At 35.3% G+C, this 26,422-nt stretch overlaps 1 protein-coding gene across 1 annotated transcript in view; it reads left to right on the top strand.

Annotated features, from left to right (window-relative positions):
* NR1D2 (nuclear receptor subfamily 1 group D member 2) overlaps positions 1-19,663 on the top strand; it is a 38,944-nt gene extending 19,281 nt beyond the window's left edge. The window contains exons 7-8 of the mRNA XM_077130022.1: positions 2,380-2,590; positions 10,293-19,663. Of these exons, the coding sequence (XP_076986137.1) occupies positions 2,380-2,590; positions 10,293-10,489 (408 nt within the window). The 3' untranslated portion in view covers positions 10,490-19,663. The remainder of the gene's footprint in view (positions 1-2,379; positions 2,591-10,292) is intronic.
* Positions 19,664-26,422: the final 6,759 nt, after the last annotated feature.

The following is a 26,422-nucleotide window of genomic DNA, read 5'->3' as shown; positions in this document are numbered from 1 at the left end:
GAACAGAGGGGAAGGGCAGTGAGTTTGCTTGTCTTGTTGACTGAGAAATAGGCCACATTGGAGTAACTAAAGAGGTCCTCCTGGGGTGACTCTTTAGCCTAATTTTAAGTAGGCTTAGCCTATCCTTTGCAGGGATATGGTTCATATGAACAAATCCCAAGATTGAGGGTTCAGCCTATTGATTTTGTTGTCCTCACTGCTTGCAAGAATATCAGGTCTTCTCAATATGGGAAAGTTGAATTTTCCCTCTTTCTCACCATTCCCCCAAGGGGACTTTGCAAATACTTTTTTATTCACTGTTCAGATCACTCTGGGATTTATCAGGGCATCATTCTAGACAAACCTACAAAGTCTCATACCCTACTCAAGATTCCATGTACCTATAGTGTTCAGTTATGTTAGGAGATGTACTAGTCAAAATATAAATTTTGTACCAAACAAACATTTTTTGCTTTAGTCTCACACATAAGTTAGTTTTTTTTTTATTAATTAAAAAAAGAATTAACAAAGCAATTAGAAATCATTCCATTCTACATGTACAATCAGTAATTCTTAATAACATCACATAGTTGCATATTCATCATTTCTTAGTACATTTGCATCGATTTAGAAAAAGAAATAAAAAGACAACAGAATAAGAATTAAAACAATAATAGAAAGAAAAAAACAAAAAACAAAAAACCTATACCTCACATGCAGCTTCATTCAGTGTTTTAACATAATTGCATTACAATTGGGTAGTATTGTGCTGTCCATTTCTGAGTTTTTATATCCAGTCCCGTTGTACAGTCTGTATCCCTTCAGCTCCAATTACCCCTTCTCTCTTTTTTTTTTTTTTTAATTAATGGAAAAAAAGAAATTAACCCAACATTTAGAAATCATACCATTCTACATATGCAATCAGTAATTCGTAACATCATCACATAGATGCATGATCATCATTTCTTAGTACATTTGCATCGGTTTAGAAGAACTAGCAACATAACCGAAAAAGATATAGAATGTTGATATAGAGAAAAAAATAAAAGTAATAATAGTAAAATCAAAACAAAACAAAAACCTATAGCTCAGATGCAGCTTCATTCAGTGTTTTAACATGATTACTTTACAATTAGGTATTATTGTGCTGTCCATTTTTGAGTTTTTGTATCTAGTCCTGTTACACCGTGATCAGTTACTCTTGATATCAAGTGTAGCCAGCTCAGTAAAGCACCCCCTAATATTAGCTCTTCCTCCATTCCTCCCTCGTTTCCTTTTTCTTCACGCCTGCTTTTACACATGTAGTTCATTTCTCTCAGAAGCTTCTCCCTAAGGCTCTGTTTTCTAGGGATTCTGTTTTCTAGGGATCCTGTTTTAAGACAGAGAGCAAGCCATATTTGTAAATAAAATAGCTATGGCATAATAAACAGATAACATCCAGCAATTAGAAATTTCAGTTTAAAGGAAAACATTAGATTTCAGATTTAAAGCCAAAAAGCATATTAGTGATCAAGATCAAGTCATTCATTTTGGAGGCTAGATAACTAAGGCTCAGAGAGGTATAGAGACTTTCTTGGGTTATCAGTAAATCATAACACGTGCAGGACTAGAACACAAGTCCCTGGTCTCCAGGGCTTTTATTCTTTCCACCTTGTGATTTGTCATGAGATTGCTGTTTTAGACTTAGCTCCATCTTTATAGAAAGCTCACTCACTTGGATCATCTTGAGTGAAACAAGTCTTTGCTTGGGAACCATTGCAAAGGGAAGGTGTTTGTTTAGTGTTCCTCTGGTTAAGAGAGGAATGTGTGACAGATGCCACCATTCAGTATAATGGAGTACTGTAGATAAGTAATATGTAATTGTTGACTGGTTTGGTTTGGATTTCAGTTATGACTTGTTGTTAACACTTTTATTGTAATAGTTCTCTTTGGGTTATGGGTTTCTTGAAATATTCTATTGGGGTTTATGTGGTAGTTTTGCCTTGGCTTTATTTGGTGTTTTGATGTTTCCATATGTTGTTGTATTGAAATGTTGCTGAAAGAGTTGGTAGCCTAAAGAGTTCCTTTAATGCCTTTGGAGCCAAGTTTTAAACTTTTTGCTATTATTGCCTGCTTTAGTTCTATATTTTCATTTCAGAATCTATTTTTATTAATAGAGTTTCAGAGTATGATAGGATTCAACCATTCTGTCATTGGTGGCTGAAATTTCTTTTGATGTTCTTCTTGAGATATTTATTTCTTTGGAAGAGAACTTGCCTTAAGAAAGTGGCTCTGGATAAAAATAGACTCGATTTTTTTTTTATATGTAGGATATTTCTTAACTGACTTGAATACTGAATTATTTCTTTAGTACTGTTATTGAAATTCTCCCAATACATTTAAGTCTTTTTCTTTTTCCAGGTTTTAATGGTACGGTTTGCATCATTATTTGATGCAAAGGAGCGTACAGTCACCTTTTTAAGTGGAAAGAAGTATAGTGTGGATGATTTACACTCAATGGGAGCAGGGGATCTGCTAAACTCTATGTTTGAATTTAGTGAGAAGCTAAATGCCCTCCAACTTAGTGATGAAGAGATGAGTTTGTTTACAGCAGTTGTCCTGGTATCTGCAGGTAAGAAAGCTGGTTCAAAACTATAGCACACCTAGAATATAATGACCAAGAGGGGAGAAGGAAGCAGTTAAGTATGTTGCAATAATCTGTACAGAGGGGAGAACGTCCTTAGGAAGCTACTACATTATATGAACCTATTGTTTTTGCAAAGTTAATTTTTTTTTCGTCATGACAGTAAAGTCGAAGTATTATAGTAAAATAGTGTTTAGACCTGGGCCTTGCATTTACCACTCCTGGTGTTTAGCATTTTTTTCATTGTTTTTGAAAAGTCCAAATCTTTATTTCATAAGTTTATTTTTTGGGCAACAGTGTAAATCCAGGTAAGCTATTCTAATATAAATCTAACTCTTAATTAAAATGATGCAGGTTACTTGAAATATTAAGAGTATCAAAATGGAGTAGTATGTTTTGTTACAAGGATTGGGGAACTGTGAATTGTGGTCGTTAGCCTCGCTCTGCCACTAAATTTTCTGTGTGACTTGGAAAAGTTATTTTATCCTTTTACGTCTTGGTTTTCTCATCCTGTCAAATGAAGGGGTTGTACCACATGAGGTCAGCATGCTGTCAGGCACAGAATACATATTGTGAATGAATGACGAAGACTTTTGAATCCTAACATTTAATGTTTCCCAATTTCCCTGCCACCTTGCATTTATGTTGCAGTTATTTCTTACCAAAGTATTTTAATTCACACATAACCATTGCAGTAGAGATCATTACTCTTAACAACACTGAGGCACAGTGACTTTCCTGGGACATCTGAGTAAGTGCCAGACATTTTTTAGGTATCACTAACTTTATTTTAAAACATTTGTTGAGAACTTTATAGTATTTTGACTTGCATTGTTCCCATTTGAATGCTTCTTACTGTATAAAGGGCATTGTAAGGGTTATAAAATATAATTTATGGTCCCTGCTTATGTGGCTAACCCATAAATAATAACTCTTAAGGAGTGCAAGTCCTTTGTATATCTTAAAGGATTTGTACACTAGTGGTATAAATAATAAATCATGCCACCTAAGAGCATAATGTGGCTATTTTTCTTGACCATTTCTATGTAGGACCTAAAAATTCATCTATGACATGGTAATAGTATGAAAGGAATATGTCAGTATGGGATACCTGTTTACCTGTTTTCTTAGTAAGCTTATAATGCCCCTTCCATTTTACCTGCAAGTTTTGCAGAATCGTTTCTTCTTCTTCTCTTTTTTTTTTTTTTTTCATGAGCAGGCACTGGGAAACGAACCCGGGTCTCTGGCATGGCAGGTGAGAATTCTGCCTGCTGAGCCACCATGGCCCACCCCAGAATCGTTTCTTGATAAGTATTTAGTATTGGTTTGAATTGAAATATTATTGTGAAATGAAAGATAATCAGTACTTGTCATATCCTTATTTCATAAATATGCATTATGTACTAGGTGCTCAGAAGGAGACAAAAATGAAACCTTAAGGCAAAGCTTACTCTCAAAGTATTTGCATTCTATTCGGAGATACAGAACTAATACAAAAAACCTTATGGGGCTAAACCTTGTGATTCAGACTGAAGTAAGTAGGAATTATGAGTCGTCTGAGAAAGCTTTGTGAAAAGTATGGGAGTGGAGTTGGGATTTCAAGTATGGATTGTTAGATTTTCCTGATGAAGAAAAGATGGAGAGGCACAAGTTAGAGTAAGGGAAGAAGCAGGTGGTCAGAGCTTCATGTTTATGTCAAGCAGCAGGGGAATTAAAGGCTTGGGAGTTAGGGAAGCACAAGGTTATGGACTGAAAGCACAAGCATAAGCAGAATTTTAACTGAAACACAAGGCAGCAAAATTTAGAAATAACTTCTGAAGTAAGGGAATGATTGGGCATTTAACATTGGTTCTGCCTTTTTGTCCTGGGTAGATTAGGCGACTATTCATTAGAGCTGGAGTCAGATTGAGAGGCTGTTGAAATAATGTTAGGTATGAGTCAGTGGAATAAACTCGGTTGTGGCAGGGGAGATGAAGAAGGGACTATGTCCCAGAGATCATTTAGAGGAAGAAATGAAGGAGAACAGAGTGAAGGGAAACTCTAGGCCAGCATCTATATTATACTCACTTCATTTATATTTTCCACTAGTATCATGATTTTTATTTTGTTTTAATCTTTTGAAAAAAACAGCTTTTCCCCTGATTTTAAGAATAATATGGATTCTTTAAAAAATTAGATATTAGGAAGATGAAAACAAAGATTATAATAATCACTGCCAGAAGAAAACCATTATTAACATTTGGGGTTGCTGTCAAGCCATATTTATATGATACATATGGTGTTTTAGTTAGCTAAGGCTGCCAGAATGAAATACACCAGAAATGGAATGGCTTTCCATTCATTTAGTTACAAATTTACTAATTTGGAGAGGCACACAGCAACTTCTGCTGGACTTCTCTCCCAGCTTCTGGGTTCAAATGGCTTTCCCCGGGGTGGTTCTTTTCTGCATCTCCAAATGTCTAGGTCTGAGCCAGCTCTGAGCTCTCTTCTGACTTTGCTTTGAAGCCTCCAGCTAATGAAATTTAAATGCCACTCATTGTGGAAGGCACTCTCCTTAGCCCACCGCAAATGTAATGAGCCATACATAGATTTCCCATGCTGATGTTTAAAGCTACAGCAGCATAACAACTGGGTACTGTTACCTAGCCAAATTGACACCTGAACCTAGCTACTGCATGTGGCATATGAAAAAATCTTTGAAATATTAAGTGGAAAGGACTAAGTATAAAGGAGTAAAATTCTCATTTTTATTGTGTCTATATATTAAGATATACAAGTGTATACACATGTACATGTACAATTTTATGCATTTTTAAAATGTTTTCACTTAAATATGCAGTTTTCATGTCAAATTAAAAAAATTTTTTTTACATGGGCAGGCACCGGGAATAGAACCCGGGTCTCTGGCATGGCAGGTGAGAATTTTGCCACTGAGCCACAGTTGCACTGCCCAAATTTGAATTTTTATCACTTAAAAAGGACTGTTATTTTTAAAGCAATATCTAGACACAAAAAAGAAATTCATTGAAGTACTCCCTGTCTTATTCTTCAGAGAACTAGATGTTTAACCATCTTTTTAATTGTTCTGATAGCTGCCTACCCAATTCTAAGTGATACGTTTATATCTCTTTTTCTTTAGTAGACACTTATCTATCATTTACCATCCCAGGTTTTATAACTTGTATTTTCTCAGGTATTTTATTGGTTATATTTATAATTTGAATATATTTACATTCTTTGATCTTTTAATTTTACATAATTTCTCTTGGAAATTATGTATTCTACAGGAACACAGTATCCTCCTTCCTCCATATCCTGGCTTCTTTAGCTATTCCATTTCATTTACATCCTCAAGAATGTAACATTTACATTCTGTTTTATATCTGTGATTGTATTCCATGCTTTGTTTTAATTCTAAAAATTGAAAAGTCAAAAATCAGCATTTACTATACTGATTATGTAAATAATGTTCACTGTAAAACCATGCAGTGGGATTGTATTGTAATGATTGAAAAGGCTATGTAAATCTCTGTGCTAAACTTGTGCCATCTGAAGGAAAGTGTTTGAAGCATCAGATAATAAATGGACTCATTCTCTGTCAGTTGCTTGGAATTCAGCTAAATTTTGGTTTACTTCTAATTTAAAGTAGCTTTTTTTCCTTATAGTCTCTAGTTCGCTTCTTTTTTAGCTTATTATAAGAAATGCTAGTTAATTTCAAGGTCTCATTATTTAATTTTACTCTCATAACAGACCTCTGATGTGAGCTAGGACATGTTAACCTGATTAAACAGGCAAGGCATTTGACGAACAGAAGGGTTAAATAATTTTCCCAAGGCCACATTATTTTTTATTATTTAAAAAAAATTTTTATTGACAAAAGTTGACATACATTCTTAACATATAAACATTCCATATATGGTGTACAATCAGTGGCTTATAATATCATCGCATAGTTGTATATCATCACCATAATCATTTTTTTGAACATTTGCATCATTCCAGAAAAAAAGAAAAAGAAAAAACTCATACATACCATACCCCCTACCCCCTACCCCTCCCTCTCATTGACCACTAGTATTTCCATCTACCCGATTTATTTTAACCTGTTTCCTCTGTAATTTGTTTATTTTTTTATCCATATTTTTTACTCATCTATCCATACCGTAGATAAAGGGAGCATCAGACACAAGGTTTTCACAATCACATAGTCACATTGTAAAAGCTGTATCATTATACAGTCATCTTCTAGAAACAAGGCTACTGGAACACAGTTCTACAGTTTCAGATACTTCCCTCTAGCCACTCTAATGCACCATAAACTAAAAAGGCGATTTCCATATAATGCATAAGAATAGCCTCCAGGATTAACCTCTCGGCTCTATTTGAAATCTCTCAGCCACTGACACTATTTTTTTTCTCATTTCTCTCTTCCCCCTTTTGGTCAAGAAGGTTTTCTCAATTTCTTGATGCTGAGTCCCAGCTCATCCCAAGATTTCTATCCCGTGTTGTCAAGGAGATTTACACCCCAGGGAGTCATGTCCCACATCGAAAGGGGAGGACAGTGACTTGTCATGTCAGCTTAGAGAGTCCATATCTGAGCAACAAAAGAGGTTCTCTGGGGGTGACTCTGAGGCCTAATTTTAGGTAGGTTTAGTCTATCCTTTGCAGGAATAAATTTCATAGTGGTGAACACCAAGAGTGAGGGCTCAGCTTATTGATTTAGCTGCTCCCGCTGCTTGCAAGAGTATCAGAAATTCTCCAAATGAGAAAGTTGAATATTTCCCCCTTTCTCCCCATTCCCCCAAGGGGACTTTGCAAATATTCTTTGTTCACTGTCCAGATCACTCTTGGATTTACTGGGGCATCACACTAACGCTTACAAACCAACAAAATCTCATGCCCTTTTTAAGATTCCACGTACTTATGGTGTTCAACTAAACTAAACTAACCATACAAATTCAGTTAGAAATGTACTACCCAAAATATAAATTTTGCACCAATAAACATCTCTCCCTTTAGTCTCACACAGAAGTTGAAGTTTTAAAATATGGACAATATCATTCTTTACCCAATCTGCTGATACACCTTATTCCTTTCCAGATAAGCTTCATTCATATCTCTACTCAATGTCTGATCAATTTTTCAACTTTTTAAACAGTTCTGTATGGAATACTACTGACTTTCATAGCTTCAGAGCTCTAACTCTCAGTCTCAGATGTACATAAACACCCGGTTTCTGGAAAAGGCAGGGTCACATTATTAGTAGTTGTTTGAGCAGTTATCTGAATACCCATTGGTGTAGCCGCTGTCTTTCCACTACACCATTACAGAATAGCTCGAGCTGCTAAGGGAGAGAGAAATCTCAAAGATGATGTTTGCCTGTGAGAGTGGAAGCATCCTGATACCATGGAGAAAAGGAGAATTATTCCAGGAAAGTAAATTATTTTCAGACAGCTTGTGTGAAGTGACATCAGCCACTTCCATTTAAAGATTAGGGATTGCTGTGTAGATGTGAGACTAAGACTCATCTAGATAGGGATTTTGGTTGTCCTTATAGAGGTTTTTTTGAAGAAATTTAATTTTCATCTTTTACAGGATGAATTTACATAGAGGAAAGATTTGGAGAAGAGTACAGGCTTGGGAATAGGATGGAGGACCAATTAAGGAAATAGAAGATATATGTGTCATAAATTAGGCTGTGCAAGTAGTGAAACATTTAATGCACCATGTAGAAAATGAGTTTCCACTTCATTCTGTGCATTTTAATTTTGCAGTGTCCAGAAGATTTATGATCCAGCTAAATTTGAAAGTATGTTCTTTGGACTTGAAATCATGAAGACCATGGCTTTAAAAGTGGAGATTTTAGAAACATTTATAGTGCTTTGCATTTTTAGTATGGGCATCCAAGTCCCTGAGGTCATGAGGAGCATATTATCCAAACACAAATATTCACCAAAGGACCAAGCATTTATAATACCAGTTCCCACTCAAATATCCTTTCCCATTTCTTTAAAGTTTCTTTCTTTGCCCATGTAGATGACTTTGTTGCTGGGATCACTGTTAACTTTCTTCCAGTTGTTATTATTAATAACTGATGTGGAACAAACCAGTTATTTTCTTCTGTCAAAATATAAGCTCCCCGAAGGAAGTAATTTTGGTTTGTTTTGTTCACTGCTGATTCCCAAGCACCTAGAACAGTAACCAGCACATATATCTAATAAGTATGTTTGGTGAATGATTAATGAATTGCAGGGATGTTTGAAAATATAATTACTTGAATTTCAAAGACTCTTGGAAGCTTTATTAAAAGCTAAATTTAAGTATTTTTGCAAAGGTGGCTCTGTGGTTGTGTGGTCAGAGTCAGATGTCAAATGAAGTCTTTTAAACAATTTTGTTTTAAAAATTATGACCCCCCCCCCCAAAACCAGTAGCCATGAATGGTCAGAAAGTTTTGCTTACTTGTAGAAATCTTTTTCTCATCAGTTATAGCCTCCCTGTAATGGGGACCATTGATTGTTTTTTGTCCACTATTGCCTTTTTTTGTAAAGGAAGAAATTGGCCCTGCTGATGAAAATGTACATGGGCAAACTGTATAGGTTTGGCTGATTATAAGATGCTTTCCTTTATTGTTGGTTTATGCTAAACCACTGATTTATTAACATTTTATGTGATGAATTTAATCAAGAATGCTAAGTGAAAGTGAATGCAGAGTAATATAAAGAGTGAAATAAACTTGTATATACTGTACATATATATGTATATATATGTACATATATATAGTACATAACAAATTATTCTAAGACTTAGCCAGTGGCTTAAAAATGCAAACATTTATTATCTCAGTTTCTGAAGATTAGGAATACAATTGTAGCTTAGCTGAAGATTTCTTAGGAAGTGGTAGTCATATTGTCGGGGAGGGCTGTTTTTTCATATGAAGCCTTCACTAAGGAAGATCTGCTTTCAGGCTAGTATCGTTGTTGGCAGAATTCACTTCCTTGTAAGCTGTTGAACTGAGGGTCTCAGTTCTTTGCTGGCTGTTGGCTGGAGGCCACCTCAGTTCCTTACCACATGAAGTTCACAAACATAGGGACTGGCTTTTGTCAGAGTAAATAAATGAGAGAGCACCTAAGAGGGAAGCCACAGCTTTTTTGTAACCTGCTGTCATTTCTGAGACATAATTTATTCATTAGAAACAAGTCAGTAAACAAGCCCACCAAAAGGGAAGGACCATGAATACCAGGATGAAGGGATCATTGGTGGCCATCCTAGAGGCTTTCTGCCAAACATATAACATAGAAATGTGGCTACATTCTGTATGCAGTAAAAAATATATGTTATTTTCGTATTTCTATTTTATTCATCTTATCTTGCCAATTAGAAGCAAGTGAAATCAGTGCATGGCATCCATTTAAAAAAACCCGAACCTCTAATTTTTGTAAACAAAAATGCCGAAGCACTAAAAAATACCAGGTGTTATTATGTGATGTATGTATTTTATCATATATTTTATAATATAAAATTTTGCCCATTGAGATTTTAAAAATTTTGTCGATTATCTTTTGCTTTTGTCCCAATTATAAACTCTTGTTTCGAATTCTTCAGTAAGATGGACATGCAGGAAATACATATTTATATTTAATGTTCATAATGTCCTCCCCTTCATATTTCTCTTTTTTTTACTCCCCATTAGATCGATCTGGAATAGAAAACGTCAACTCTGTGGAGGCTTTGCAGGAAACCCTCATCCGTGCACTAAGGACCTTAATAATGAAAAACCATCCAAATGAGGCCTCTATTTTTACAAAACTTCTTCTAAAGTTGCCAGATCTTCGATCTTTAAACAACATGCACTCTGAGGAGCTTTTGGCCTTTAAAGTTCACCCCTAAGGCCTTTGCTTGTCTAAATCTGAACTGGTCATGCTAACTGTACATTTTATGCTAAAATACTTATTTATATTATATAGCCTATGTGGAGATAGAAAAGACCTTTAAGACATTAACAAAACTGTAGGCTATCTCTGTTGTAACCATGCAATAGCTGTTTGGATTGAAAAATCTTCAGCCATGATTAGATGTGGACTGCATCTCCCCAATAGACCAATCAGCTGTGTCACACTTAAACTGGAGAAGTTATACTGAGTTATAATCACACTGAATGTTAGACTTTTTCATCTGCCAAAACCAAAAACATTTTGATCTCCCTGTGGTATAAATAGAATGCACAATCACAATTACATGAGGACCTAGAAACTAATTCTGTTGTAGAAGTTCTGGTGAATGAAAAATTAATCGGTTGTTACAGAAATTTTCTTGAATAAAGGGTACCTTTTCCTGCAACCAGTTATACTGAAGACCTTCACAAGACCATTTGATGTGGTAATTGGAGACTTCGGGATTTAGGAGAACTCTTTCTCTGCTCTGTTCATGATCTTGGGCAGGTTACTTGGTTCTGGAAAATGAGAATTGATACTATTGCCAATGCCACACCTCACACAGATACTAGAAAATGTCTATAAAGCATATTTACCTCTTGGGAGATAGGCACTATGTAAATAGGTAAAGTTTTTGTTATTATAATTATTTGTAATATTTTTTCTTATTTTTAAGCATTTTTTTGAAATCATTTCATAGTTCACACACCAAGGTGTTATTCAGGGTTTCCTGCATCTGTGTGGGATAGCCTGCTGAAACATGTATTAAATGTTTATGGGTATATCAAGTACAAAAAATGTATATATAACATGTATGTGAATATAGTTATACATAAATATATTTCTTCACAATATTTTAAACTGTGAAGGACTTTATCACACAATAAACTTAAGACAAGAGGTGTCAAAAGACCCAAATTAGGTGCATATTACCTGTTGATGACATAACCATTGCTTTAAAATGTTTAGAGAGTAGAATATTGAGTTTATGCTCTATTTTTGTTAATTTAAGCAACACAATGTAAAAGTACACCAGACAGTTTGAGTCCAAATTAATAACAAAAAGGTATTTTAGAGTTCATCTTGGTAAAAATATTGTTCAAGGTACTAGTTGTTTAAAAGTTCATTCTGATTGTTTAAAAAAAGGTTGCATTGCTGCCCCTTATATACATGCTATAGCTTGGTGGTAAAGAATTTTGAGTCTTTCTGGAGAATTAATATTTAAGGACACTTAAATATGTTAGTGTGTGTATACATGTATGTTTGTTCTGAGTCATCTTTTCCCCCTAAATAACACTACAGGGATTTTGTCATGTTAGATTTTTATCTATAATTTGAAAATCATTTAGTGTGTAACCTATAGGCTTAGGAATGGTATAATCAAAGACATTCCATTCACATTTCTAATATTGGGCTTTATTAAATAGATAAGATCAACCTCTGTTTGTGACAGTAGGAAAAGTAGCAAAGTTGAAGATTTTATGTATGCTTTTCTGTTTCCCTGAAGAACAGCAATTAATTGGATTTTTGGTAATGATTGTCTTTTTGAATTATATAAAATTGTGAAAAGATATAGACCCCATGTTACTATACCAAGCTTGTTTCTTTGATGACTTGTGAGCAGAATGCCTTATTTTGTAAATCTTGTTTAACTTGTTGCTATTGGGATTTGAATTTCTATGGCACTAGTTAAGTAAGTTAAAAAAAAAAAGTTAAACCCTTTCATTATTAAAGAGGAAAGATGATGGTGATGTCTGTAATACACTATAAACCATAATTGTGATTTACCTTAAGTAGGTATGACTTTTATGGGACATACAGCATAGTTTTGGTGAATTCGTTACATGATAGCATTATCTTTTTACAATTTTTTTCCTAAGATAAACAATTATGTAGTTTTCTTCTACAGGGGATAGAAAAGCTTTTTGAAGTAATGTTGAAAACCTCAAAGATAATGTTGATTCTTAATTTCGCCTTTTGCCTGTCTCTTTATAACATGTATCTAAAACAATTGCTAAGTCTTTGAGAATGTGTAATCAGAACTATGTTAGTATTGCTTATAATACTTTGGTTAGGTTCAATATATACATGTGTACATCTATATATAGATATATAGATTCGCATTTTGTCTTGTCAAATTTATTTGAATGAATTCTTCCTGTAGGTAATGGGAAACAAAATTAATAGTTCATATATCACTCATAGAATTTCTATATTTGAAAATAGCCCAATATTGAAAATTTAATTCTAAAACTAAACCAGCAGCCTACTTATAAGCACATTCTTTGAGTCGTTGGTTATAAACTTACTCAATTCAGAGAAGACACAACCAGTTTAGGAAACTTCTGAGTTGGTGGGACACTGTTGATTATTTAATAATGTACTGTATGGATTAAGTGATAGCTTAACTCTGATTTTATATTTTTGAAGTTAAAATGTGGGCATTATATGTCAGCAAACTTAAGGGCATTATGTCAGCAAACTAAAAAAAAAATTATATACTTTTAGTATATCTCTTTACATAATCTGAGAGAGAAGTCAGGCTTTTAGAGAAAATAGCTGAGAGAAAGAGGAAACATCTTGAAATGACACTTTTCCTTATGGTGATGGTTTAATTACAGATTTAAAAAGTAGATGGAAATTTCAATGGATTAAGTGTATAGCTTTCCTATCTACACTTCAAGAAATTACCATTGTAACTTGATAAGATGATTTACTTTATATAAACGGCATTGCAAAGCAAGGTGTAGATGCTCAGCTAGATGTACTACTGTGTTCAAAAGTAAGGAAAATACCTATCTCAATTCTTTGTCTTTTCCAATGTAAAGTTTGCTGAATGTACAAGAAGAGTTTATCACTTAGGATATAGAGCTTTTTTTAGGGGTTGTGGGAGGGGCCTCTGTCAGGAAATTGATACCTATAAACAAAGATTGTCTTGAATTGATCCAAAACATAAAACTTGAAGCTATTCTTGAGCTAACATGGAAAAATAAAATGGCTATTTTTAAAAAATGGTAGAAATACATATCATTGACAGGATAGGAGTTAAATTTATTTTCTACAAACTGTAATTAATGAAGACATGGTTAATAGCCCCATGTTTCTGAAAAGTAATCTGTACATGGGGGGAGGGTATAATAAATAATATTTCTAACCAGGTGTGGATTTTTGGTGGCTTTCTACTTCAACGTTGTTCAAAAACCATTTATAATTTAACTTACTGTGAATTATTTTTTCCCTTGGGTGTAGCAGGATCTCTTACACAAATCTCTGATTCAGCATAGAGGAATATATACATCCAGATTTTTTTATACAAAGGAAGATTTTAGATAAAGGTTGTTTAGTAGTTCCAGCAAGGACTGTTGTTCTTTTTATACTCTCAAGTGAATAATGATTCACTGTAACTGTCCTTTTGGAAAGGAAGTGGCAAGAGAGGAAAGGGGTACTTCATCTAGCCAAGAATTGGCTTTGACAGTGAATGGGATAAGGCACCTCACCAGAACCACCTCCTCGGTTTCCTAGTGATTGAATGTATGCTGTTAGGCCATTAATTAAATTAGCATTACCTGTGGTGGTTCTCAGACCAGTAATATCTACTATTTTTCTGTAGATGTGTTAGGTGGGAGAAATGGGTTCCTTGACTAAATAAATTTGGAAATTCTGTGAAACAAGGTTACTGAAATGTCTATGTCAGGCCTGTTCTCTAATGAGCTAATGTGCATTGTGAATCATTTAAGGATGGGTTTTCAGTTTAGTTTCCCCAGACTTCCTCTACCAAGTAGCACTTTTATTTCCCCCTGAACTGAGTACTTTGTGGAGCTCATGGGAAAGTGCTGTGTAAGGAGACGACCATGTTAACCTAGTATACACTTGGATTAGGATGTTGATCAAATACAGTGGTTTATTAACAAATTTACTTATTATTTTGCTCCCCCCCCCCCCTTTTTGCACTGGAAGTCTAATAAGAAACTCAGTTTGAAATAAATGGGTGATTGCTGACAGAAGAAATGGATTAAATTCCTTTTAAATTTTGGAAATGCCGCTTGTGAGTAAAACAAAGCCAATACATATATCTGGTTTTATTTTTTACACTCAGCTGGGCCTATGTTAAAATATGTCACATTTGTTTTTCTTAATTCTAGTCTAATAGTTTAGGAACTGCTATGGCCTGTGTTTAATCATTTCAGAATTGCACTCCACTATATGAGCATTGTTTGCTGTGGGGTTATTTTTAGGTACCAGAGAAATCAGATTCATTGATAACAACACTTTGATCTAATGGGTATAGGGAGTCACAAGGCTAGTCTTAGAGGAAGCTTAGATCTTCTCCCGACTGCTCTATATGGGGGACAAAATAATGAAGAAAGTCTCCAGAATGTAAGCATGCTCTCAAAGTTAGCATTTCCCATGCATTTTAATGTTACTTCTATTAAAGAGAGTGGGATCAGTATTTTTTTTAAAAGATTCAAATACAAACATTCAAGATGAATATGAGGTTCCTAAGCTTTTTTTTTTCTGTGTTTTTTCCTACTGAAGTCCATGGTGTTGAACATGATCTTCTAAAGTCTCTGAGGTAGGTTCTGCACTTACTTTTCTATTGTCTCTGTTTTCTCCAAATTGCTTATCCTTAACCCAAGCAGATTCTTTCTCTAATACTTTGTTGCTTTCCTTGTAAATTTCTAATTTTTCTGCCTACAAGATCAATTTCATTTCCTGTTCAAGATCTGCTTTTAACAGATGCAAGCAAGGTCTCCAAAATGGAAATCACCTATTTTCATTTTCTCTTGATGATTTTGCTCTCTACAATGGCTGCTTTTTTTTAAAACTATTTTATTTGATGAGATGTTTGAGAACTACCGATGGTTTAGTCATTAATTGCAACCGTATTACTGGACATCTGTGTGTCAAGATTTTTTCTTTAATCCAGATACAGAATGACTGGTTCCACAAAACTCCAGAGAACTAATCCAGATAGTGTGTGGAAATTGTGCATACATGGAGCACAAGGGCCACCAATTATAGTATCTTTAAAAATAATTGCCAGGGATTGCTTTTCTAGCCATGGAGTGCTGGAGCTTTGGAAGAGCTTATAAGAGCCAGTTGTAAACAACCATTATTGGTAATTGAATTATATAAACTTACAATTAAGTATATTTTATATTAAAGAGCTAATACTCAAAATATCAGTTCCTAGTTCTTTTACTGTATGTGTGCTTTTGAGGTAAATTACCTTCATTTTTATCTGTATGGTGTAAATACTTCATAATGGTATGCTACTCTACATCTCAACTTCCCCAGGAGTGGCAGCACGTTGGTAGCTCAATAATGGTTAAGTTGGGAATATTTATATCATGGAAGTATGCAATTGCTATGAATCAGGGCTTGGTTTATTGTTTTGTTGATTGTCTAGATTTAAAGTGATGGAGAAAATGTTAATAATGCAGATTAAACTTAAAAGTGTCGTGTCTATAGCTGTTACATTGTGAATAGCACAGAAAATTGCAGAAATATTCCAGTATTTAAAACCTATTAACTGATTCAGCAACCAAATCACATCATTGATGAATAAAGTTCTGACATGGTCTTAATTGTTTTATTTTTATTAACATAAAATATCAACCAGAATTAATGTCAGAACTTCACATGTTCATCAATTGCAATTTGGGCAAAAATCAAGGAAAGTGTTTTCTGAGAATTAATTAGTCATGTAGAATTTGCAGTAAATGATAATATGTATTTTATGAATTGTGCACTGCACGTCCTTAGAGTAAAATTAGTAAACACACATGCTTTTCCTACCCAGGTTGCTGGTTGTTAAATATTTACTAGCACACTGCTATTTTCATCTATGAATTCAATTGATCTTAACCCAATGAGATAACTTTGTTTTCTAGATAAGGACACCAAGGCTCTGAAAGTTTAGTAGCATACTCAAGGTCACACAACTACTAGGTGAAGGGTTGAATTTCAGACCCAAATGTTTGGGCTTCAGAGTGTGCTCTAAAGTGCTTTGCTGTAATGGAAGAGCATTGAGCTTGGAGTCTCTCCTTTTTAGCAGAGTGGTTTTGAGCAAGTATGCTTTCTCTGATCTGTATATACATGGAGGTAATAATATCCATTTCATGGGGTTGTTGAAGAATGGGACAAAGGGGAAGCTCCTGGTCAAGGATTCAGTTCATAATAGGAACATTATGTTGTCCCCCAGTCCCTAAATAATTTTTTCTCATCTGTAAGAAGGATCTGAGATGTATTCAAAGACCTTTTGCAAACAGTAAAGCCTTATACAGACATTATGTAATTGTTTTTCCTTAGAAAATGCTATAAATAGAAGAAGAGGGAGGAGTTAGGCAGAGGCCCTAGGTGAGAAGTAAGGTGGAAAACTGAATGTAAAGCTTTTTTGGGAGGTGGGTCTCTTTACCTGTGTTCAGTCTGTGTGGCTTGGTCTCTCACAGCACCACTGGATGAAGTGACGGGACCAGTAACTGCTAGGTGAGGTGGCAGTTCCGAGTATCGTCCCTTCTCAGCTGGGTACTCCACTGACAGCTTTGACTTACTCTGTTAATGACATTTAATAATCTTTAGATGCCACTGATTTCCATTAAGGCCTTGAAAATCTGAACAAGTGGCAAAAAATGAACAAGTTCATGCCCCAATATCAATAGCTCAGACAAGTATATATGGAGGAAACAACATAAGCAAAATGGAAGAATAGGTAGTGCCAAACTTCAGTCTCTCTACATCAACACTGAAGAATTAACAGAAACTGTTAGAATCAATTTTAGGAGCTCTGAAAACAGTCAAAGGTTTATGCTAATTGGAGGAATGAGTAATCAAGAAAAAGTCAACTTAAAAATGGTACCAGGGTGGTGCAATGGTGGCTCAGTGGCAGAATTCTTGCCTGGCATGCTGGAGATCCGGGTTCAATTCCTGGAGCCTGCCCACGTCAAAAAAAAAAAAAAAAAAAAGGTACCATAGTGGCCAAGATGACAGCATAAGATACTCCATAATGCTGTCCCCCCACAGACCCTTTGAACAATTAACAAATACAGGCATAGTTATCTTCCTTAAACCTCTGGAAAAAGTTAAAGGGTTGCAGAAACTGGGCAAGTGCCAAATTAAGAAAACATAACTTTAAAAGTGGTAGGAGAAGATTTTGGGGGCCAATGCTGGCCCTTCCCCCACCCTATCTTTGGTGTGGAACCAGCCTGGCCCTATTCTCTGGGAGCAGAGTAACCCCTATGCACATACTGGGGTGCCTGAATTTCAGTGCCAATCAATTAGGTGGCAACATGAAGGACTAAACTAGGAAACTCCTCTCAGGTATGTCCTTCCAGAGACTTCCCTGCAGGCAGAAGCAGCCTATTGGCAGTAAAAAATACTGTAAGAAACAATTAAATAATTTGCCCTAGGTATGCCTTTAAAATGCTGGAAAAAAAATTGCCAATCAAAAATTGTATATCTTTGGTTTTTATATCTTTGGAGACTGTCTTTCAAAATTGAGGGTGAGATTAGGACATTTCCAGATGTACAAAAGCTGAGGGAGTTCATCACCACTAGGCCTGTACTGAAAGCAATGCACTAGACAGTGGATCAAAGTGGCATAAAAAATAAATATCTCTGATAAAATTAACCATGTGTATAAATATAAATGGCAGTAATATTGTATGTTTTGGTATATAACTCCACTTTTTACTTTTTTATTGGTTTTCAAATGCAAATGCATAAAAGGAAATGATAAATCTATGGCTTTGGACATAAAATGTGTAAAGATAGGATTTGTAACAAGTGCAACAAAAGTTGAGGAATGGAGGGTATAGGGACAGTGTGTGTATGCTTTTGAAGTTGTTGGTATCAAATCATATGTGATTGTTATAGATTTAGGATATTACATTTTAGCTTTATGGTAACCATAAAGAAAATACAAGAGAAAAAATACATAGAAAGAAATAAGAAGGGACTCAAAGGGTGCAATACAAAAATCAAATGATTATGAAAGCAGTTATTAATGGAAGAATTGAGGGATAAAAAAGGTATAAAACTTACAAAGAACAAATAGCAGAATGGCAGCAGAAAGTTCTGCAATTTCAGTAGTTACTTTAAATGTAAATGGTTTAAAATCTCCTGTTAAAAGGCAGAGCTTAGCAGAATGGGTAAAAAAAACATGACCCAACTATATAATGTTTAGAAAAGACTGATCTTAAATTCAAAGACAGAAGTAGCCTGAAAATGAAAGGATGGAAAAATATATACCATGCAAATAGTAAACAAAAGAGAGGTGGGGTAGCTGTACTATTCTTGGGTAAAATAGACATCGTTAAAAACTGTTCAAAAAGTAGGGTGCATAAGTGGTTCAGTGGTAGAATACTCACCTTGCATGTGGGAGTCCCGGGATCAATTCCTGGGCTATGCACCTCAAAACAAACAAACAAATGAACAAAAACTTGTTCAAAAACTGTTATGAAGGGCAAAGAATGTCCCTATATACTGATAAAGGGATCAATTCAACAAAAACAAGTGACAATTATAAAAATTATACATCTAATGGCAGAACCCAACATATATGAAGCAATTGTTGACGGATTTGAAGGCAGAAGATGATTCTACATTAATAGTTGGAGACTTCAATATACCACTTTCAAAATATTTAAAACATCTAATCAGAAGATCAATAAGGAAATAGAAGACTTGAATATATTGTAAACTTAAAGAACTTAACTGATGTATGAAGAACACAACCTAATAGTGGTAGAAAACATTCTTCTCTAGTGCTTATGGATTATTCTCTAGAATAGACAATATGTAAATTCATAAAAAAAATCTCAATAAGTTCAGAAATACTGAAATCATATAATGTATCTTCTCCAACCACATGGAAAAAGTTAGAAAGCAATAATCAAGGAAAAATTGGAAAATGCACAAATATGTGGAAATTAAACAATGCACTTATATTAAATGACCAATGAGTTAGAGAAGAAATCATAGGATAATTAAGAAATATCTTGAGTGAGAATGAAAACACAACATATTAAAATTTATGGATGCACAAAGACAGTGCTGAGAGGAAAATGTATAACTACACACTTACATTTGCTTTTTTTAAAAATTTTTATTAATAAAACCAATCAACATACAATATGAACGTTCTTTTTTCATCACATAGTTGTATATTCATCATGATCTTTCCTAGAACATTTGCATCAGTTCAGAAAAAGAAATAAAAAGGAAACAGAAAAAAAAATTATACATACTATATCCCTTACCCCTTCCTTTCATTGATCACTGGCATTTCAATCTACTAAATTTATTTTAACATTTGTTTCCCCTATTATTTATTTATTTTTAATCCATATTTTTTACTCATCTGTCCATAAGGTAGATAAAAGAGGTATCAGACACAAGGTTTTCACAATCACAGTCACATTGCACAAGTTATATCATGCAATCATCTTCAAGAAACACGATTCCTGGAACACAACTCTACATTTTCAGGCAGTTCCCTCCAGGCTCTCTGTTATGCCTTCACTAAAAACGTGCTGTCTATTTAATGCGTAAGAATAACCTCCAGGAAAACCTCTGACTCTGTTTGGAATCTCTCAGCCATTGACACTCTATTTTGTCTCATTTCTCTTTTCCCCCTTTCGATTGAGAAGGTTTCCTCAATCCCTTGGTGCTGAGTCCCAGCTCATTCTAGGATTTCTGTCCCACGTTGCCAGGAAGGTACACAACCCTGGGAGTCATGTCCAACATAGAGAGGGGGAGGGCGGTGAGTTTGCTTGCTGTGCTGGCTGAGAGAGAGAGGCCACATCTGAGCAACAAAAGAAGTTCTCTTGGGGGTGACTCTTAAGTCTAATTTTAAGTAGGCTTAGCCTATCCTTTGAGGATTAAGTTTCATATGAACAAACCCCAACAACATTGGGAGCTCAGCCTACTGCTTTGGTTGTCCACACTGCTTGTGAGAATATCAAGAATACTCCACTTGGGGAAGTTAAATTTTCCCCCTTTCTCACCATTCCCCCAAGGGGACTTTGCAAATACTTTTTATTCACTGTTCAAATCCTTCTGGTATTTATCAGGGCATCACTCTGGATAAACCTACAAAATCTCATGCCCTACTCAAGGTTCCATGTACTTATGGTGTTCAATTAAGCTGTCCGCATAAGTTATATTAGGAAATGCACTAGTCAAAATATAAATTCTGTACCAAATAAATATTTTTTTGCTTTAGTCTCACACATAAGTTAAAGTTTTAAAATATGAATTACCAGCTATTTTCAACACCCTGCATTACCAACATAGCTTTTTTCTTCCTCATGCAAAACATTTTTAAATTTGTACATTTAGTCACTAACATTACACACTCTAGGCATTCCTAAATTACATCATCTCAGTCTTTATTGTCTATCTTTCCTTCTGATTTCATTTGTGCCCCCAGTCCTCCTCCCTCTATCATTCTCACATTCAGCTTCATTCAGTGTTCTAACATTATTGTATTACAGCTAGGTAGTATTGTGCTACCAATTTCTGATTTTTTACAATCAGTCCCGTTGCATGATCTGTATCCTTTCAGTTCCAATTACCTACTATCTACCCTATTTCTATCTCTTGAGGACCTCTATTCGTAACTGAAATTATCCAAGTTCATTCATTAATGCTAGTTCATATCAGTGAGACCATATAGTATTTGTCCTTTTGTTTCTGGCTAATCTCACTCAGCATAACGTCCTTAAGGTCCATCCATCTTGTTACATACTTCATAACTTTATTTTGTCTTACAGCTGCATGATATTCCATCTTATGTATATACCACAGCTTGTTTAGCCACTCGTCTGCTGATGGACATTTGGGCTGTTTCTATCTCTTGGTAATTGTAAAAAAGCTCCTATAAACACTGGTGTGCAAATGTCCATTTGTGTATTTGCCCTCATGTCCTCTGAGTGGATACCTAGCAATGGTATTGCCGGGTCATATGGCAATTCTATACTTAGTTTCCTGAGGAACGGTCGAACTGCCTTCCACAGCAGTTGTACCATTTGACATTCCCACCAACAGTGGATAAGTGTGCCTCTTTCTCCACATCCTCTCCAGCACTTGTTGTTTTCTGTTTTATTGATAATGGCCATTCTGGTGGGTGTGAGATAATATCTCATTGTGCTTTTGATTTGCATTTCCCTAATAGCCAGGGGAGCTGAGCATCTTTTCATGTGCTTTTTGGCCATTTATATTTCCTCTTCTGAGAAGTGTCTGTTTAAGTCTTTTGCCCATTTTGTAATTGGGTTGTCTGACTTTTTGTTGTTGAGTTGAACAATCTCTTTATATATACTGGATACTCGACCTTTATCTGATATATTGTTTCCAAATATTGTCTTCCATTATGTAGGCTTTTCACTTTCTTGATGAAGCTCTTTGATGCATAAAAGCGTTTAATTTTGAGGAGTTCCCATTTCTTTCTTTCTTTTTTCAATGCTTGTGCTTTGGGTGTAAGGTCTAGGAAACTGCCTCCTATTATAAGATTGATAAGATATTTCCCTACATTTTCTTCTAACAGTTTTATGGTCTTAGATCTAATGTTTAGGTCTTTGATCCATTTTGAGTTAATTTTTGTATAGGGTGTGAAGATATGGCTCCTCTTTCATTCTTTTCCATGTGGATATCCAGTTCTCTAGGCTCCATTTATTTAAGAAACTGCTCTGTCCCAGGTGAATTGGCTTGATTGCCTTATCAAAGATCAACTGTCCATAGATGAGAGGGTCTATATCTGAACACTCTATTCAATTCCATTGGTCAGTTTGTCTATCTTTATGCCGGTACCATGCTGTTTTGATCACTGTAGCTTTGTAATACACCTTAAAGTCAGGTAGCCTGAGACCTCCGACTTCATTTTTCTTTCTCAGGATACTTTTACCTATTCAGGGCACCCTGCCCTTCTAGATCAATTTGGTTATTGGTTTTTCTATTTCTGAAAAGTAAGTTTTTGGGATTTTAATTGGTATTGCATTGAATCTGTAAGTCAATTTAGGTAGAATTGACATCTTAACTGTATTTAGTCTTCCAATCCATGAAAACGGTATGTCCTTCCATTTATTTAGGTATTCTGTGATTTCTTTTAACAATTTCTTATTGTTTTCTCTGTATAGGTCTTTTGTCTCTTTAGTTAAATTTATTCCTAAATATTTTATTCTTTTGGTTGCAATTATAAATGGAATTTTTTTCATGATTTCCCTCAGATTGTTCATTACTAGTGTACAGAAACACTACAGATTTTTCAGTGCTGATCTTGTAACCTGCCACTTTGCTGTACTCATTTATTAGCTCTAGTAGTTTTGTGTGGATTTTTCAGGGTTTTCAACATATAGTATCATATCATCTGCGAACAGTGAGAGTTTTATTTCTTCCTTTCCAATTCTGGTGCCTTGTATTTCTTTTTCTTGTCTAATTGCTTGGGCTAGAACCAACACAATGTTGCATAACGATAGTGATAGTGGACATCCTGGTCTTGTTCCTGATCTTAGGGGAAAAGTTTACAGTTTTTCTCCATTGAGGATGATGTTAGCTGTGGGTTTTTCATATATTCCCTTTATCATGTTGAGGAAGTTCCCTCTATTCCTATCCTTTGAAGTGTTTTCAACAGGAAAGGATGCTGAATTTTGTCAAATGCCTTTCTGCATCAATTGAGATGATCATGTCTTTTTTCTGCTTTGATTTATTGATATAGTGTATTACATTAATTGATTTTCTTATGTTGAACCATCCTTACATACCTGGGATGAATCCTACCTGGTTGGTGCATGATTTTTTAAATATGCTGCTGGATTCGATTTTCTAGAATTTTGTTGAGGATTTTTGTATCTATATTCATTAGAGAGACTGAGCTGTAGTTTCCTTTTTTTGTAATATCTTCGTCTGGCTTTGGTATGAGGGTGATGTTGGCTTTGTAGAATGAGTTAGGTAGCCTTCCATCCTCTTCAATTTGTTTGAAAAGTTTGAGCAGAATTGGTACTAATTCTTTCTTGAATGTTTGGAAGAATTCACACGTGAAGCCATCTGGTTCTGGACTTTTCTTTTGGGGAAGTTTCTTAATAACTGATTCAATTTCTTTACTTGTGATTGGTTTGTTAAGGTCATCTATTTCTTCTCAAGTCAGTGTTGGCTGTTCATGTCTTTCTAGGAAGTTGTCCATCTCATCTACATTGTCGAGTTTATTAGCATGAAGTTATTCATAGTATCCTCTCATTACTTCCTTTATTTCTGTGGGGTCAGTGGTTATGTCTCCTCTTCTATTTCCGATTTTATTTATTTGCATCCTCTCTCTTCTTCTTTTGTCAACCTCAATAACGGTCCATCAATCTTACTGATTTTCTCATTCTTCTGAAATTTTGAGCATTATAGCCCCTCCTCACAGACTTCACGGACTGCTGCCACACTCGGCTCCTCCTCAGGTTCCATGCCTCCTCCAGGGACAATCCATCGGTCTGGATGGCGACTACCGCTCAAGAGTAGTACCTCCTCCTTGCTCTCGCTGCGGAAACACAGGCACGCGGCACGCTTCTTGTAGCCGTCACCGTCATAGGTGCAAGTCTGGTTCGACTTGAGCGTCATCATCCTCCGGGCCCGGATGGGGGTGCTGGGCGGGTCGCGGGAGTCGAGGGGTGGGGAGCCGGCTCCGGACCTGCTTTTTTTTTTTTGAGTAGGGGGTGCATGGTCTGGAAATCGACCCCGGGTCTCCCACATGAAAGGTGAGTTTTCTACCACTGAACCACCCATACACCCCCTCATGCTTACATTTAAAAAGGAGAAATATCTTAAACCAGAGACCCAACCTCACAACTGAAGGAGCCAGAAAAAAAGAACAAACTAATCTCAGAGTGAAAGGAAGGAAACAACAAAGATTAGGTTGAAGGTAAATGAAATAGAGAATTAAAAACTGGAGTCAATGAAGCCAAAAGTTGGTTTTTTGAAAAGATAAATAAAATTGACCAACCTTTAGCTTGACTGAGAAAAAAAAGAGAATGCAAATAACTAAAATCAGAAATAAAAGAAAGTCATTACTACTGACCCCAGAAATAAAAAGTATTATAAGAGGGCACTATGAGCAAATGTACACCTATAAATAAGATAACCTGGATAAAATGGGCAAATTCCTCGCGACAAAAGCTACGTACTGACTCAAGAAGTAGATTTTTAAATTATTATTAAAAAAATTTTTATTAATAAAACCAATCAACATACAATATGAACATTCTTTTTTATTACATAGTTGTATATTCATCATCATGATAATTTCTTAGAACACTTGCATCAATTCAGAAAAAGAAATAAAAAGAAAACAAAAAATTCATACATACCATTACCCCTTACCCCTCCCTTTCATTGGTCACTAGCATTTCAATCTACTAAATTTATTTTAACATTTGTTCCCCCATTATTTATTTTTAATCCATATGTTTTACTCATCTGTCCATAAGGTAGCTAAAAGAAGCATCAGACACGCGAGGTTTTCACAATCATACAGTCATATTGCAAAAGCTATATCATTATACAATCATCTTCAAGAAACATGGCTACTGGAACACAGCTCTACATTTTTAGGCGGTTCCCTCCAGCCTCTCCATTACACCTTAACTGAAAAGGTGATATCTATTTAATGTGTAAGAATAACCTCCAGGATAACCTCTTGACTCTGTTTGGAATCTCTCAGCCATTGACACTTAATTTTGTCTCATTTCTCTCTTCCTCCTTTTGGTTGATAAGGTTTTCTCAATCCCTTGGTGCTGAGTCCCAGCTCATTCTAGGATTTCTGTCCCATGTTTCCAGGAAGGTTCACACCCCTGGGAGTCATGACCCACATCAAGAAGGGGAGGGCAGTGAGTTTGCTTGTCATGTTAGCTAAGAGAGAGAGGCCACATCTGAGCAACAAAAGAGGTTCTCTTGGGGGTGACTCTTAGGCCTAATTTTAAGTAGGCTTAGCCTAACCTTTGTTGGGTTAAGTTTCATATGAAAAAACCCCAAGACTGGGGGCTCAGCTTATTGCTTTGGTTGTCCCCACTGCTTGTGAGAATATCAAGAATCCTCCACTTGTGGAAGTTGAATTTTCCCCCTTTCTCACCATTCCCCTGAGGACTTTGCAAATATTTTTTATTCACTGGAAGAAGTAGATCTTAACAAATCAGTAGTAAAATATAGATCCTGAATAAGTCATCAAATACTTCCCAACAAAGAAAAACCCAGAACCTGATGGCCTCACTGGGGAATATTACCGAATATTCAAAGAAGAAGTAACTAACCGGTCAAACTCTTTCAAAAAAATTGAAGAGAAGGGAACATTCCCTAACTCACTATATGAGGCTAAAATCACCTGAATGCCAAAGCCAGATAAAGATACTGCAAGAGAAAAAAGTTACAGACCAATATCACTTAAGAATACAGATGCAAAAATCCTCAAGAAAATACTAGCAAACTGAATGCAACAGTATTAAAATAATTAAAACAAAACACTCAAGATGAATTTATTGCAGGTATGCAAGGGTGGTTCATCTCTATACACTATACCATATTATTAGAATGAAGGGGAAAATGTATAATAATCTCAATCAACGCAGAAAAGGCATTTGAAAAAATTTAGCGCTACTTCTTGATAAAAATACTTAGAAAAAGAGGAATAGAAGGAAATATCCTCAACACAATAAAGGACATATATGAAAAAACCCACAGCTAGCACCATACTCAGTGGTGAAGATTGAACAGTCTCCCTCTAATATAAGAAACAAGACAAGGATGCCCACTGTCACCAGTGTTGTGCAACATTATACTGGAAATCTAGCCAGAGCCATTAGGGAAGAAAAAGAAATAAAGAAAATTCAAATTGGAAAGCAAGAAATAAAACTGTCAGTAT

This window comes from Tamandua tetradactyla, chromosome 15 (genome assembly GCF_023851605.1).
Source record: "Tamandua tetradactyla isolate mTamTet1 chromosome 15, mTamTet1.pri, whole genome shotgun sequence".
NCBI classification, from domain to species: domain Eukaryota; kingdom Metazoa; phylum Chordata; class Mammalia; order Pilosa; family Myrmecophagidae; genus Tamandua; species Tamandua tetradactyla.
The sequence above is the reverse complement of the archived record's forward strand: the minus strand, read 5'-3'. Positions and strand labels throughout refer to the sequence as shown.